Raw genomic sequence first — 17,588 nt, 5'->3', positions numbered from 1 at the left:
TTTATGCCTTTCTGGATTGAAATGGAACTTTTGTTTAGTTGTATGTAATAACTTCCTAAATATAAGAGTCAATAATCGGTTTTTAATTGTTATGGTGCCAGCACAAATCACTTTTTTTCCCCTTTATCTACAAATACATGGAATAAAAGCCCAGACTCTGTAGCCACCCCTTGTCTTCTGTCTTCTTCATGTGCCTTAGACTTATTTCCTATATTTATAGCCTATACTAAATTAGTAAAGGCATCTTAACAAGATGCAAAAAAATAGTTTGTTCTTAAATATACTTTTAATGAAAATATGTCAAAAGATTCATAATGTTCCTCTAGTATCACGTACTGTTTTAGCTCTTTGCACGCATGAAGTTCAATACAGATGAAACTCTTCAAACTGATTTTTTTAACTGGTCCAAAAGAGTTCCGTAATTTAAAACTGGCTTAAAAACAAACCTGTCATGTGTTGAAACTCATCTACAACTACCCTGTCCATCCTAATAAAACCAAGATGGCATTTTGTTTCAACATTCTTATCTGTGTTAACCCCACCCCGCCACACCCTGCATGGACCTGTTGGAAATGTGTCCCTGTGGAAATAAATTTGATTTGGTAGGTATGTTACACATCCCTTCCCTCCAATGATCTCTTTCTTCATCAAATATTCATTTAAGTGCCACTTCAGCGCAACTGTCCTTAAGGGTATGCCGAGACAGTCTGCCAGCCAGCTGTAAACAAAGAAAACCCACTAGAGCACTGAATGTTTTCTGCATTGGCCAAATGATGGTATCTGTTGTTGTCTTTTTCTTCTAATACTACAATTTGTCAGATGTCTCCCATCTGCACTTGAACTGACCATGGTAAGTGTTGGTGAGGTACTCGTTTTTATACCATTTTCTCTGCCAACAGTCATGCAGGTATTATTCTCTGGATGGTTTACCCGTTCAACAATCATGTGTCCTGAAATTTTTTATACAGTGTTGACCATTAGTGTTTTACTTGTTAACTAATTACTATCTCATTAAAAAAAAGATATCTAATTGATCATATAGATCCTTCAAGAATAGCCAAATAGGCTATGAACTACTTTGCAAAGACTAGAAGTTAAAATTCCACTCTCTGAAAGAGGTGAGGAGAGTTATGCGTGTTTCGCATCAGTAACACAGCACCAGTTATCACAGACTCATTGAGCAGCCCTTTCTATGGCACAGGCCAAATGACTTTTAGCCAGAGGAAACTCTTTTTTTTTTTTTAAGATTTTTTATTTATTTATTCATGAGAGACAGAGAGAGAGAGAGAGGCAGAGGGAGAAGCAGCCTCCCAAGGAGCAGGGAGCCCAATGCGGGACTGGATCCCAGGACCCTGGGATCATGACCTGAGCTAAAGGCAGATGCTTAACCATCTGAGCCACCCAGGCACCCCCAGAGGAAACTCTTGTGTGTGAGTGCAGAGTGTGGGGTCATGGACTTCTGCACACGGGGAAAAAAAATGTCTCTTCCTCCCTGGACTCTAAAAGTGGCCCCAAAACTTAAAATCTCAGAGCTCTTGAGATCACCTAGAGGACGCCTACTCAAGACCACATTTGGGTTTATGGCACTGAGCTCACTCTCTTGAATGCACATTCTTTCGAAGTACTGCATCATAAGGCACACAGTCCCCAGTTCTCAGGTCACTTGTTGAAGAAATGTTGAGTGAGTGTCTCCTAACAAGACTGCATTCAAAGCCAAGTGACAAACCACAACACCAGCTGCTTCCAGGCTGGTGTTTGCTGGAGGAGATATACCATGGGGACCTGAAGCCACGGGCCCTGCAGCAGGACCCTGAGCACAATGAGGAGCATCCATGAAATCCATGGAATGGCTGGATCTCACACCCGAGACCTAACAAGTCCTTCTTCTCTGCAGGACCTGCAGAGTTGCTATGTTTACAAGGTTTCAGTGTCGGTGAGTGCTTGGCCAGAGCAGGGATGAGAAACACAGATGTTTGTGGTGACAGCCAAACTAGGTAGAGCTGACATCGAAGAGTCTGTATGTCTCTAATGGCCACTGGAGTTCTAAGTAGCCTCTTCTGAATGTCTCAGTCATGTGACCCTGGAAAGAACATCTTATTCTAACATCACAATTTTGGGTTTAGTTTTGTCACTAACTTGGGCTTTCAAACACAGAGACCACTATTTTTCAACATCTCGACACTGCTGTCCGGCCTTAGAGCAGGCAGATGAGGTATGAGCAGTTTTCTCAATTCAATGGTCAATCATACTTGAGTCATTAGACATTACACTGGAAAGCCTAAACCAGAAGAAAAAGGCCAGATTATATTGACTGACTTAGCATGATTGATTGCCCCATGTTTAGTGGGAAAAATAAGGGTTTCAGTCAGTGGATAAGGCCCTAACGATTTTAAGGATTCTAATCACCTGAGAGTCTCCAACTTCACTGACTGTACTTTCAGAAAGGTGAGAGATTTACTATACTGCCCATTAGGATCTAATCTATCTATGTTTTCGCAAGGCTCAACCAGCAAATCGTCCCATTTCCAATGATCCTTTTAGAATAGCCTCAGAAAATAAATAAATAAATAGCCTCAGATACTTTTCTTGGGCAAAACTAAGCAGTTAGAAAAATATATGCACTCTTTCAGAACACAAAAGCATCGCATGGTTGTTGTGAATACTCACAACCAATACACTGGACATGTAGACAGATTACTCTTCAGAACAGTCTTACTTTGAAAAGTGTTCTACTATTTTCTTTTATTGTTCTTCTCATGGTCACTTCAAATGCAAGGCTTTCTGGTCATAAATGACTATAAAACACATCTCTAAGTGGCTTTACTGAGCATTTAATATTATTCAAGCTGAATGTGACACACAGGTCAAATTATGACTTTGCTCTTATTGGCCCTTGACCTTTCTGAGAAATCTCAGTAATTTTTGTGTGTCTGTAAATGAAGTAAGGAATGGAAAAGCATTTTGGACAACCTAAAAAAATTCTAGAAATGAGGATCAGGATTCTTCTTATAAATATAAGAAACATATCCAAATATAATTATTAATCTTCACTTATAAGTAATTTTTCTCCCAAAAAAATAAGGTTTTCTCCGATATTACTTCTGGGGCCTGAAGTATCCTGAATTGATAATCTCATTTCCTAGTTGTTATAACAAAACAGTTGTTAACATTTATTTAAGATTAGTAACTGCCAAGCACTGCTCTAAGCCTTCTATATATGCTTATTCATCTAACTTTTATAATATTGAGTCCAGTTAACATCCCTTTTGCAAAGATGAGAAAACCTCATGTCAGAGAGTTTCCTGTTTCTCAAGGCACATACTCTGAGGGGCAGACACAGGGACAGAGCCCTGAGTGCCCAGCTTCCCAGAGGAAGCCATCAAGCACATGAAACCCAGCATTTTGTGTAGTTATCTTCATGACAGAACACCCGAGCACAGGAAAACTCAGATGAATTATTTCCATCACCTGACATGAACTGCCAATTTAAAGAATGAACAAGTTTTCACTTCAGAAAAGTTATTTCCTAATTCAAGTTATTTTAATCATTAAGAAATTTAAGCATAGAATTGTCTAATTGTATTAATTGGAGTAGTCCCAATGAATAAATATTTCAGAGTGGTAGAATTTAACATATTAAGTTATTCAGAATTAAATATTCCACAGTGGCAAATATGTCACCCCAATTATGCTGATGTGAAACATATGAACCAGCTAACACAAAGGCATCACAACACTGGGTTTTCAGCAACCTAAAAGAAATTACTGTAGTTAACATTTTAACAAAGCAGTATAATCGTTTAACACGTTTCATCCTCCTGAGGGTCCCATAGCCCGCCCAGTGGTTGTGCACCATCTCAGAAGTGTGAAGGTGAGCGTGGTACTCCTCCAGCTGCCAGGATGATCTAGGCTCTCAACTTAACCCTAGAATTTTTCTAGCCACACTGCATTCCCAGAGCATCACGTTAGGCAAAACACTCAGTGCCGAGCTGTGTTCCCACCAGAGTGGGATAGAGAGGCAGGACTTGGGGAGACAGATGGACAGTCTGCTCCGGAGTGGGGACCTAGAATGTTGGTCATCAAAAGGCATGTGGGCTCCCGTAAGAATAATGTTCACTTACACTGAGTTCCGCCTTAAATTTCCTTAGGAATTTGTCCAAGACACTTGAGTTCTCGGATATAAGTACAAGGAGAGTTTTTATAATAAACCTGAAGGTCAGCTCCAGTTCAAAAATCTCATAATCTGCCTCTACTCTTCTCATCAATGGTTTGATAGGAGCTACTTGTCCTTTTTCTTTTTTTCCAAATAATCTTTTTTTTTAATTTAAGAACTATTATTTTATTTAGAGATAACTGACATAATTGTCCAAAAATCATACATTTAAACACCTTTGCTGTAATATATGCATCTTTTCAGATATTTCAGATACATAGAAGTCGCTTCCTTTTTCCCTACATGAAGATGGAGGCAAAATGTACATAGTATTTTGAATTTTCACCTCAGTCTTTTACCATGGAAACACTTGCATGTAGACTATACAGTGTGTTGCACAATTTATTTAGCTATTTTAGAATAATGGACATTTAAGCTCTGTCCATTTTTTCACTGTTAGAGGGACAGCTAAAAATAAATAAGCATATATTGCTCCCAAATGTATTACATTTCTGGGTTAAAATACCTGATATTTTAGAATTTTGATTGGTATGGACAACTTTTCTCCCCACTAAACTTTTTCTACATGTATAATGGTGTATGGATGTGGTCTCCCTATCTGCTTGTTAACATGGGATATATGAATTACAGTTTCACAAATGCATTGGGGGGGTGGAATGGCATTGTTTAATGCACATTTTTTTGATCAATAAGTTTAGGGATCTTTTCCTATGTTATTTATTTTTGTTCTTTATGCAAAATATTTATATTTGTTGCCCGTTTTTAGTCAGGTCCTAGGGCCTTTGCTTATTGACTATATGATGCTCTTACTTATCTCTAGGAATGTGTAGTGGATAGACTCTTAAGGTGGCCACCATGATCCCTACCTCCTGGTGTTTATGCCTTTGTGTAGTTCTCCTCCCCGTGAAGAGAACATGGCCTGGGTCTTGTTTCTAACCAATCAAATAGGGTTAAAATGACGGACTACATGGGACTGTGTGTCTGTGATCATGTGATTACATGTAATATTGCAGCACCTGATTTTCCTGAGTCTCTCCCTCCCTCCCTGGCTTTGAGCCATGTTGGGAAGCTGCACGCGGCAAGAAACCATGGACAGCCTCTAGGAACTGAGGGTGAGTTCCGGCCAATCACCTGCAATAAACTTAAGCTCACAGCCCTACAACCACAAGGAACGGAATTCCGCCAGCCCCTGAGTCATGCTAGGAGTGGGTCCATCCCCAGCTGAGCTCCAGATGAGAATGAAGTCCCAGCCAAGACCCTGATGATAGCTTGTGAGCCCCAGCCCAGCTATGTGCAGAACCCCTGACCACCAGGAAGTTTAAGATCCTACATGTGTGTTGTGTCAACTGGTGGATTTGAGGTAATCATGTTACACAGCGATTAGACAGCTATTGCAAACAGTAGTGAGATGGACTTCCCCTCCAATTTGTCCTTCATAACTGTTTTCTAGCTCTTAACTGTTGCTTGGGCCGTCAGGTGCTGCAGAGAAGAGAAATGTGGGGAACAGAGGACAACATAATGTGATCTTGCTCTAAATGCCCTTGGCTTTCTGTCTCTACCCCTCCTTCATTTGGGCCAAAGGGTGAGTAGTCATTAAAAGGCATAAAAATAATAAGGTCTGCAGTGTTGTACTGTGTTGGATGGTGACAGATGGTAGCTACACTTGTGGTCAGCATGGCAGAATGTATGGAGAAGTTGAATCACTAGGTTGTACACCTGAAACTGATGTAATATTGTGTGTCAACTAGATTCAAATAACTTTTAAATTAAAATAAAAAAGTAAAATAAATTGAAAATAACAGGCATAAAAAAGTGGCTCAAATCTCATATTCTGATTTTAAGGCTGCAGAAGCAAGACCAGATCTCTTACACATTCCGCCCACCACCTACTCACAGGATCTGTTCTTAAATATAAAAACACACAGGCTAGGAGGTAGAAATCATGCCCCAAAGTTTGGTGTGGCTATAGTTTTTGTACTTTCGGGTCCGAAGACCAGTCATCTTTTAAATACCTGACAACGTGTCCCTTCAGGTTCTCTTGTCGCCATGAAAGAACACGGGAAAGGTAATTTTGTAATTGTGGTGGCAAAAGAAAGAGACTGATAAGTTCTTCTTTGTTCCATAACTGTCTTATGTAATTCTTTTAAATTAAAAAGCTGAGACATGAAATAGTCATGAAGATCAAAATGACAATTGTAAGCTGACATATCTTCTGTACCAGCTCTAATATCATTAAATTATTATCACTAGGGGAAAAAAATGCAAATGCCCCAGACAAGTTACTTTGCATATAAAAACAATTATGAAAAGAAACAAATGAATCAAATAAGCACAGCAAAATGGTAATTTGGATATAGGGTTTCAAAGTTAGTTATTTTGACAAGTTCTAGTCTGGGTATGTGAATAAATAAATCACAATGCATTTCTTCATGACTTGAGGAGGTCATTCCTGATACCTTCCACAAGTCATCTATTTTCTAGGAGTCTTCAAAAAATATTTTCAACACATTAATTTGACTCAATAAATCGACAGAGTCACATCTATGAGAACATTTGTTTATTCACTGAAGAAATAGTGAATGTATAAAGAAACACTACAATAGTTTGAGAGTTGGAAGAGTGCCTTTTAATTTTGTGGGACTTTAAATCTACCAAGTAAGAAACAAAACCAGCAAACAAACTATACTTTTTTTGAAGATCCTAAACTCACAGGGTTATGTGATGAGCGGTGATTGTGAAACATGGTAAGTGACAAAGAAATGCAGAAGACAGAGAGACCGGGTGGTCAAACATGGGTGAGGTACCTAGAAAGGGACTCAGAGCTGAGTGGGCTTGAGATCGAGGGGAGCCAGGTGCACTTAAGGTGTGCATTACACTGATATGATTGGAGTGGAAGTCACTAGCAGGAAGCACAGAGATAGAACTGGACAGAGAGACTGAAGCCAGATTATAAAGGACTGGAAAGTCAGTTTGGGGAAAGCACACTGTATTGTGTAGAAATACATACAGTACTTAAGGCACCAGTACACACTGCCAGTAAACCAGTAACCATAACGTGCCTCCCCCTGCCCCACCAACACACACACCCAGGGCTCTGTCAGTATAATTTTCTGGGAGTCATTACAACAAAAACAACAGTAAGAGCATCACTCATGGAGCCTGGGAGAAAGTTTTAAAAGGGCAAAAATATTTGTTTCTCAGAAACAGATTCTTAGTCCAAACAAGAGAGTGACCCACAGGCTGTGTGAATAAAGGAGGTGAGGCTCCCATTAAGTTGCATATTTGCCTATTTCAGGACACTCTCCCAGGGCAGTAGTTAATTCCTTCACATTTGGACTTTTAGCTTTCAGGAGCCATAGAATATCTGAGAAGCATCAATACTTATAGGCTCATCTATATGCTAAACAGTTAAGCTGACTCTCACTATTGTTGGGGTAAAAAAAAAAAAGCCATTTCTCATTCAACACCTTCATTCTTACCCACTTTGTCCCTTTCTCCTCCACTCTTGGAGGCAGGACCAATTTCCCGCCTCCTATGGGAGCTCCTCCCCTACATCCGCATGACATTTGCTGTCTGTATCATAGTCCATTATTTGAACACATACTAATTAAGTCAATAACTTAAGGGTTTTGTTGTAGTTTTTAGTAACAATGAAAGCTCCTTGAGGGCAAGCACAGATTCAGCATCTTCATTACTAATGTGTGTAGGTAAATAGTAAAGAACTCATGCATTTCAGTTATACGGAATTGAGTTATTCTGCTTGGTATACACCATAACTCTTCAAGTGAACAAAATGACTACACTAATTCTATTTAAGAATCTAGACTTCCCAAATCTCTTCTCAGACTCCCAGGTCTTCATTGTTTAGGATGGTAACAGATTAACACGATATATATTTCCCACAAATAATAGTAGTTCTACCTAAATACTTAAATACACACACACACACACACACACACACACACTTAAATATAAATACTTAAATATATATATCAATATATATATTAATATATATCAATAAAAAATAATGCCACCTAACAGTAACAAGGTGATTTTTCTCACTTGACTTTCTCTTGATATCATCTACAATTTAAAAAAAAAGTGTTGGGATTTATTAGAGTTTGAAAATTTCACATTGTTCCCTTGGAAAATGGAGCATGCCTCTTGATCAGGTAAACTGCAACTTCATGTATATAGCCAATACCACAAACAAAATAAAATCTAAATGCTGGATTTGTCTTAAGTTGTTCACAATAATTATATTTTGTAAAGAAGGGAGAAAAAGAATGAGATGAACAAGAAATGCCAGATTGATGCTGAAGAAATTTACATTTCTAGAGCATAAAGGGAAGTATCTGCTCAATTCAGTTAATTTCTTGTAAAAATGTGACCTTTCTTATGTTGTTAGGGTCCCTCTTCTTTTCTGTAAGAAGTGCCAATCATTCCCTGCAAGTCTTAACTATCCACAGCTGTATTATACATCAAAGTACACCACTTTCCCAACCATAAAAAGAAAGAGTTTGAAACATGGAGACAAAAATTGTTGATGGCCTCTGAACAATACTCTCATGGTCCATTCTTTGAAAGAGAAGTGAATATCCTTAACTCCAGCAGAACCCATTTTCATAAGAATGAGCTGTGTTTCAATTTCAGTTACCCTGAAGATTATCCATTTGCATAAAAGTCATAGGTTTGTAGTCTTAATTATCAATTTACTGATAGAAAAAGGAAGGGACAATCCACTCGGAGAGTCATCAGGCAAGAGTGTAAGAAGCACAGTGTGTCGAGGGTGTGGGATTTTATAGAAACATCAATGGTGAGAGTTCCCTATATATTTTACATGAATATCAACTTCATACAGAAAATTACTCACTTGTAAAAAGATCAATAAAGACACTATTAAAAACAAGAGGAGAAATAAATAAGTTTCTCTGAATAAAGGCATAGGGATTCACCAGGCATCTGGAAAATGACTGCTTAGAATTCACAATTAATTTCAAAGGCTTTTAATTCATTAGAGATCACTCCCCAAATAATTCTAATTTTAATCTCACATTTAGCTCTTTCTTACATAACGCTAATCATATCAGAGTACACTAAACAGTAAAAGAAAATAAAATCATTCATTTGCACAGTATTTTTATATGAAAGAATATAATTATCACCTGAAGTCTTCCCATAATATAAATATTATGGACAAGGAGCTTGAATCTCAACTTTACTGGCAAACCATTAAAAAAAAAAAAAAAGGATGAAAAACAGCATAGAATGATGAACCCGATGTTGGAGGCCCTAATGATAAAGAAGAAAACTTCTGAAATAATTGCACAATTTCATAATATAGTGTATTCATCTTGAAACCAGTGGGGGCTAGTTAGCCTGTGAAGTCTCAATGAAGAGGTTATTAGATTCTGATGCCTTTTATTGAAAGGGAGGGAGGATTAGTAGATAGATACATAACATAGACACATATATAAATGCAGATTTCTGATACCATCAAAAACTCATTTATTGAGAATCCTTGGGGGAAGAGGCCTTAGAATTTGCATTTAAACAAGACCTCCAGTGATTCTTATGCACACAGAGTTTGCAAAAGTCTACTCAAAAACTCTACATCATGGTCATAAAGCCAACATCTACCATGATAAAGGTGACATGTTTAGTACAAAAAAACAGAAGGTTGCCACAGTAATACCATGGGGAAATGTTCCAAATCCTCAAAATCTGCTCTGATTCTCTTGCAGCTTATGTGGCTTACAATTATCTGGATCATTCAGGCAGAAAGTTGGAGGTTCATCTGTAATATCTATATGCCATATTAGTTTTTCTTGAATTTTATTGAGGTGGAGAATCTCCAAAGTACACAAGACCAAGAATAGGGCCGATATTTCACATAATTTAAGTCTCAGATTGCAATATTCTAAAAGTGACTCATGGGTGAAAAAACTGAGAAATGCCACCAACAACTTGACCTCTCCAGACTATATTTCCTTTGATCTCACATCAGTAACAAGGGTAATTTTTAAAGCACAAAGTATTATTCATGATTTATTATTTTACTAGCAATGGGACAAAATTACATTAAGCTTGTTAGTATTAAGGTAGAAGACTGGAAATATTAAGACTGTTAGTATCAAGATGGATCCCTTTTATTCTACTTATATTTGGAGAGAATGGTAATACTGAAATGTCCCTTTCCCTCTTACAGCTTTCCCCAAGCTAAAACTAGTGTAAGATAAAGCAGGAAGATGTCAATGAATAAATTGCAGAATGTAGGAGACATAAAAGATATAGGAAATATTTTTAATAGGGGCCCATGCTTGCATGTTTTTTTCATTCACCAAAGAAGTTTTAGCCAGAGATAAATGTTGCCACTGTGGGTCAAAGTAACAATGACTCTAAATCAAGTTAATTTGTTGAAATGTTATTCCTCAGTAGAATGTTTATAATATATTCAGGAATAGATTTTGTTAAATGAGACAGTGTGCCTAGTGGATGATGAAATCTCTCATCCAGCTAGAATGAAGATGTTAGGGATGAAGATAGATCATGCAACTTCCCTAAAGCAATGGTGGCATTTTCCTCTCCCAGAAATTAGTGGTTGATATAAATGGTTTAGAGAAATTACAGCTAAACTCAAAAGGGGAAAAAAAAAAAGTGTTTCATGCTGCATCCAAAGAGGTTGCTTTGCTGGGAAAAAAACAAAACAACAAAAACAAAAAATAAAAACACAAAAAACCCAAAACTGCAACAAGGTGTTATTTTCACAAAACTCCTACCATCAGTCCATTTTAACCAGTTCAATGAAACGATCTTCTTCCATTTTTTTTTTATATAATAGGAATTTTAATTCTATCCCTTATCAACCTCAGTCCTAGGGAGGAAATTCTACCTCACATTTAGACAATTAATCAAAAATAAAGTCATCTTAAAGTCATTGTGGAAGAGGCCTACTTCCTTGCACTGATGCAAGCAGTTCAATGCGATTGTTCAGTTTGCACAGTGACAGGTGGTCCTGAAGTGGACATCCAGTGACCTAAGCACAAGGGGCCCTACAACCGAAGACAAGGTCAGAGGGTGGATTTCTTTAGGACTAATTAGTCTCAGTCCAGCCAAAGTATTTATGTCTTTGCTTCAGGTGGCACAGCCAAGCCAGTTCTAATGTTTCAAGCAATTCCCATCTCTGGTCCTTACAGTGGCTAGACCATGGAGTAGAGCTGGTCTGAGTCTATCCCTTATTGCCGCCGGCCCAGTAATCCTATGCTCATCAACCAAAAGGTACATAAATGGTAGGCTGTAGAATATCTATACCTTGACCCAAACATTTTCCTCTGATTTATCAGCTCAACAAAGGCAATTAAAATAAGCCCACTGAACTTTGTCATCTACTCTGTGCAAGGAGAACCCATTCAACTTCTTAAGTCTATAGGGAAATGAACCTAAGGAGAAGAAATATAAAAGGCCAAAGGGGAAAGTATAGCTTAAAGTGCATGTACGCAAGTCGTAGTGGCTTATTTTCACTATGAGCTCAGCAGAAAACCTACCAGAGGCACATTTAGAATTCAGTAGAGCACAGAGTATTTAATATGCTATTTGCATTTTGACAGCTTAGAAATGTCTACACTGGATTTGCTGTATCTTCTGCAGTGAGCACTAAGCGGTCACTGAGCCTTTGTTTATCTATTTCTTAAAGGAAGCTGAACCATTTTCTTGACATTTTCAAAGAACTGTTGGTGTTTGTTTGAGACAATAAACTGGAGAGGAAGGAGGCATTGCCCTCAGAAGGAGCCCATTGTGCCTGTTTGTAGGAACTTAGAATCAGTACCTGAGGCAGTCTTCTTATCAAGCATGATTGGCCTGCTGAAAGCCAATATACAAATAGCGATTCGCTTTCCTCTGGGGCCTGTGTTGGTGGAGATGCTGTGGAGGTGGGGGCAGATTCTAGGACCATTTTACCACCTGCTATTTGCTCCTCTGCACTTGTTTATTGGGATTCCATTGCCCCACTATTCAAGTTTACACAACCTGCCACTTTGGAGGAAAGCCTTCCCTTCGCTTACCTTTCTACAGATTTAAAATCCCAAACTAAGAGCATAGAGGTGCTCCAGAAGCACCAGTGCTTCTGGTTGAACAGTTCTTCATTGAAAAACAAAACAAAACAAAAACTTAATCCCCTCACAATACCAAATAATAATAATAATAATAATAATAATAATAATACCCATGATTTGGTAAGAAAATCATGAATGCAGAAATCTTAACTTCCCTTTATATGACTCACATTTTAGTATATAACATATGGGGGGGGTTCTGTGAAAGCCATTTATTCACAAGAATTCCTGGCTTCCCCAGGAGAGAGTACATGTGGGGTTGCTCAACCAACGCAATGTGGCCAGCAAATGTAAGCGCTCAGCATCCTTCTTGGTGATCTGAATTGTTAACAAGGTAACTCATGTAGAAACACACAGATTTGGGAAGGCTTCTCTCTCTCTCTCTCTTTCTCTCTCTCTGTATGTGTGTATGTGCGTGTTGAGTTATACGGTTGCTGTGAAAATTTGGTAATGCATGCTTAAATCTCTTTGCTGGGTGGGTTAGTGAATGTTAGAATTAGGAATTTTGATAAGCACTCCACCTTTCAGTTCCCAGGCTTCCTATGAGGAGACCATGGAGCTACTATTATGTGTTTTCATGACGCTTTCTGAGTAATGCTTGCAAATCACTGCATTCTTGTCGCTGCACAGACACAAGAAACAATCTAGAAGCAAAGCAAACTTTGCGCACCCAAACAGCCCATTGATCAGCCCCAGATAAGAGTGCAAATCTGAGAGCTCACCGAATGAGTTATGCCACCTATTTGCTAGATGAAAACACTTAAAGCCTTCTTCCCTCCCCTTGGTCCCTGAAAATGTGCTGTTTTTGAGGAGGTATGCACGCTTGGGATTCGACCTTTACAATATTAGTAATCAAAAAGAAAAAGGACATTAAAATTGAATTCCGGGTACCCCCCAAGTTTGCACCGAAGCGTAAAGCACAATCAACTAAAGCTGATGACCCGGGTAGTGATGGTACCGGGTTCTAATTACCGAAACTGCAGCCGCCTGCAGCCTCTCACGACTCCGCAAACAGGTCACGAATTATACCCCACGCATCAAAAACTCTCCTCCTGCCTTCGACACAACGGGAGCCGCCACCTGGGCGCACGCTGCGCTGCTCCGCAGCGGTGGTTGGCACCTTCCTCCGAGCGCTCCTCCACGGGGAAGCGCTATGGCGGGTTCGCAGGCACCCCGGGGGCCCAAGGCCCGGGACAGAGGCCCGACCTTGACCACGAGGGCTTCACTAGGCAGGGGGACTGTGACCTCGCCCTAGCTCTCAGGGCGTTCTCAGGGCGACTCCGGTGCTGGCGTCACCAGCCTCCCGCCTGCAGCCCGCTCCCACGCGGCCACTTGCGCTCGCATTTGACCCTTCAGGAGCAGAGAAAACGCCGGCCCAGCCCCGCGGGCCCCGCCGGGCTGATAAAGGAGCCTCGCGCACCCACCACAACCTAGGGCTCGCAATAGCGCAGTGAGCGCGGTCGGCCGGTCCCCTCCCTGCGCAAATGCACACACGCACACCCTACTCTCACGCAGCGCGCGCCAGGGGCCTGGGACCCTGGACTCCACTTCTTGGCTTCTACATCCCTGACCTGGGACCCCCAGGGCGCAGGAGGCGCTCTCCTCCCCGCGGCAGCTCCTCCAGCCTCGGGGCGCCCGGGACTTTGCGCCCTTGCCTGGTTAGCCCCAGGATCTGCACCAGTAGACCCCGCCCAAGACCTACCCGTACACACCCTCTTCCCCCAGGCCCGCGGACTGCCTCGGCCCACCCGCGAGGGGGCGGAATCCGCCGGGCACACGTGTGCGGATTACTAAGCAGCTCCGGCAGGGCTGCCGCCGCTGTCTCCACGCAGCAGCCCCTGCTAATTGCGGGGGAAGGGCGCTCGGAGCACGCGGAACCACGGGGAACCGAGAATGCCCTCAGAGGCTGCGCTGCCTGCCGGGGGAAGCAGGCGGCCCCCGGCACAGCTGGACTTTGAGTGCAGAGGAAAGGGGTGGGAAGTTTTGCTGAGTTGCGTAGCAGGTGTTCCCTCTCCACGCAGGGGCTTGGCTAGGCAAAGCCAGGTCCTGTCCGCAGGCCTCTTCCCGGACCTGAGAAAAAGCCCTGCACGCACTTCCCAGGAGTAGTTCTCTTTGCCCTGGATTTTTCCTGCGTCGCCTCTCTGTTCCCAACAAGTCCAGCACGACCCAAGGCCGCTACCCACCGGCCCCTGCTCCGCCGGCCGTGCCTCCGCAGCAGCTCCAACAGTAGCGCCCGAGGCGGGGCGGATGGACCGAGCCGGGCCGGTGGGCAGAGGGTAGGTGTCTGCAGGAAGGTCCCCGATTCCGAGCGACCATGAGCTCAGGCGACTAACACCAAACATTTGCGCTCCCTGAGATCTTGGGGCGCATTCCCACAGACAGCCTTTCGTAGGGGTGAGTGCGTGCGTGGAGGGTCTGGTGCCTTGCGGTCAGCTCTCAACCCTCCCTAGACGCCGGGTGGAGAAGAGCAGCCAGGAGGGGAAGCCTAATCTGCCATTCTCTCCATCTCTCTCCACCCAGGCCCATCTGGAGTTTCCTAATGGAACCAGAGATAGTCCTCCTTCGCCTTGTCAATCACCCTCGAATCTGGAACACTGAAGGAATAGAAAATGGGGTGGAAAAAAAAAAAAGATGGAAGAATCTAGAGAGGAAAGGGGGAATTTTAGGTGGGGAAAGAGCAAATGGCCATCAGAAAACACACACACACTCAAGATTTGACAGCATCCTTTAAAAAGGTAAAGAGAAAAGAAAATCTATATAGATATAGATATTCCCAGGAGTGGGACGATGGGGTGTTGATTGATAGGAGAAGCATCCAAGGAGGCCCAAATGAGGAAATGGGGGCAGGTACTTTCCAATGTGAAAATCAATCAATATCCCCTCTCTCTCTCCCTCCTCCTCCCTTCCCTCTCCCGGAATCAAGAGGGAGCTTGTTTTCTTTCCCAGAGAATAGACAAGTACTGGAGATATTGCCAGCCCCGAGATTGCAGCCTGTAGGCTAGTTAGAGGAAAACATTCCCCAACTCATTTCAAGGAGAAAACCAAGTTCACAGAGCTCCGAGCCCCGGGACTGACCCAGGGAGACTCCTTCTCTTGACCAGAGGTGGCAAGGGGTAGACCACAGCGAATACAACTGCGGTGGAACCCCAGCCAGGTCTCCCCGCTTTCTTCACGCACCTTGCCCGCTCCTTTCAACTTGCAAGGAGCGAGGTCCAGGGAGAGGGAGGCGGGGGCGACCTTACGGAGGTAGCTCCTCATCACTCCCTGAGTACGCTGGAGGGGGAAGAAGGGACCGCCGAGTGGGTGCAAGGGTGCGGGGAGCCTGGACAGCAGGCAGGCTCGCCTGTTGGTTCCCCCAAGCCCCTGTTGAGCCAGAACTTGCGAGGCCAGCTTCGCCCGGGCCACTTTCCCAGCCGCTCGGGGTCCGGGCAAAGTCCTGGGAACCACCCCAGCCACGGCCACCCGTTGGGCCACATCTCTAAGCAGGCAACATCGCCGGCCACAGCGCAGTTTCAGCCCACCTCGGATCTGGCTTCTTTCTCCCTAACAACCCACACCACCGAAAAAGAGAGCATGTCGTGCCAGCCAAGTGAAGGGAAGGAGAGGCGGGGGAGACAAGGGTGGGAAGAAGGCGATGGAAGCCCGGCTCTCGGGCACTGCCTTCCCCCAGCGTCGGTGATGGAGAACCCCCGGCAGACGCCCGCGCCCGGGTACCCTGCCCTCCTCAACACACACACTTGCGTTCGCAAACGGGGCCTCGGAGGGCTCGCCCATCTCCCCGGTAGCAAGCAAGACGGTCTTACCCTTCGCTGCAGTGAGGAGCCCCGCGCACAGAACCAGCAGCACCAGAAGCAGGAGCAGCGACTTGAATTTCCTCCACGCAGTCATGTCTGCAGATATTCCACACGCACACGACACCGATGGCTCTTCTCAGATGTGCCCGTCTCCTCCGAGGAACGGCAGGGCTATGAACAGAGCCAAATAATCACCAGAGGGCAAGGCGAGCCGGAGACAGATCCCTGTCCCCAGACCGGCCGCGCATCCGACGCCTCCTGCAGGTCTGCGCTCCCGGCTCGCTTCCCTCTCATAGCATCGGTCCCGAGCCACTGCAGGGCTGAGCGGCTCCGAGCGCCGACCGGGCTGCCGGGCCGGGCCGGGGACACGCCGGCCGAGCTGGGCAGGAAGGCACCAAGGCGGCGAGGCTGCGGGAGGGGGCAGGCGCGGAGCGAGCGCGCAGCCAGGAGAGACCTGGAGCCCAGGCAGCTGGAGAGAGAGCCAGCGAGTGGGAGCTGCGGGAGGGAGGGAGGGGGCGCGGGGGGAGGAGAGCCAGCCTAGAGAGGGAAGGCGGAGAGCGCAGAAGACAGGCTGCTAGCGGCACAAGGAGCCGCTGCCGTGGCGGCTGGACTCAACCATCCCTACCCACAGAGAGGGGAAGGAGTCTGGGCACGGCGCAATCCCAGACAGAGCCCAGCCTCGGGCCCTCGGGCTCCCCGAGCGGTGCCGCGCTCCATTCGGCCTCCCGCGCAGCAGCGCGCAGGCTGGAGAAAGGAGACTCGCTGGGCGCTCGGGTGGGGGACACCCACGCCACACGCGGGGAGAGGCAATGCAACCCAGCAACTCGAGCAAACTGGAGGGATTCTGCGGGGGCAGACGCCGGCCTCCACCTGCTGATCTCCCTCTCTCCTTGTTGACCTGAGAGAAGTCCCCTGCGTAACTTAGAAAAAAAATTGCGGGTGGAAAGAGAACCCACAAGCTCTAACCCCAAGGAAGGAAAAGGAACATAATTTAAAAAATATATATTATTATTTTTAGAGCTCTTTGGGATGGTGACTATGTGCAAGAAGTTAGAATGATTTTTCCTATTTCCTGACTTAGGCTGTGTTAGGGTTATCTGTGAATAAACTTAGGTTCAGATTAAATTCGAAATCAGGAAGAATGTCTAGAATTCATAGCAAGGTCTGGTTAGTAGAGATGGCATGTTGGCAAACCTTCAAATGAAATTCTGTATCAAATTTAATGGGCTGGGTAGGGACTTTAAAAGAGAGCTCCTTTCTGAATCTGCCAAGGGATGAAGCTAGCAGAGAGAGAAGAGAGCTCTAGAGTGGCAGTAGGACATAGAATGAACCAGATTCCACCCTCCCCAAATAGAAAAGGTATTCATGCAATCTCTGGGGGGAATATGCAAGGCAAGGCATTTTAGGGAATTGTGTTCAGTTCATAAAAGAAAGAAATTGTGAGTGAGTACTAGCACTAACAAAGGGACATTGAAAGGATTCACCATTCTTGACCAAAAAGGTTGAGAA

At 43.7% G+C, this 17,588-nt stretch overlaps 1 protein-coding gene across 1 annotated transcript in view; it reads right to left on the bottom strand.

Annotated features, from left to right (window-relative positions):
• Positions 1-16,464, bottom strand: part of CSMD1 (CUB and Sushi multiple domains 1) — a 2,028,797-nt gene extending 2,012,333 nt beyond the window's left edge. The window contains exon 1 of the mRNA XM_027598604.2: positions 16,089-16,464. Coding sequence (XP_027454405.2) covers positions 16,089-16,173 — 85 coding nt within the window. The 5' untranslated portion in view covers positions 16,174-16,464. The remainder of the gene's footprint in view (positions 1-16,088) is intronic.
• Positions 16,465-17,588: the final 1,124 nt, after the last annotated feature.

This window comes from Zalophus californianus, chromosome 2, assembly GCF_009762305.2.
Source record: "Zalophus californianus isolate mZalCal1 chromosome 2, mZalCal1.pri.v2, whole genome shotgun sequence".
Lineage (NCBI taxonomy): Eukaryota > Metazoa > Chordata > Mammalia > Carnivora > Otariidae > Zalophus > Zalophus californianus.
The sequence above is the reverse complement of the archived record's forward strand: the minus strand, read 5'-3'. Positions and strand labels throughout refer to the sequence as shown.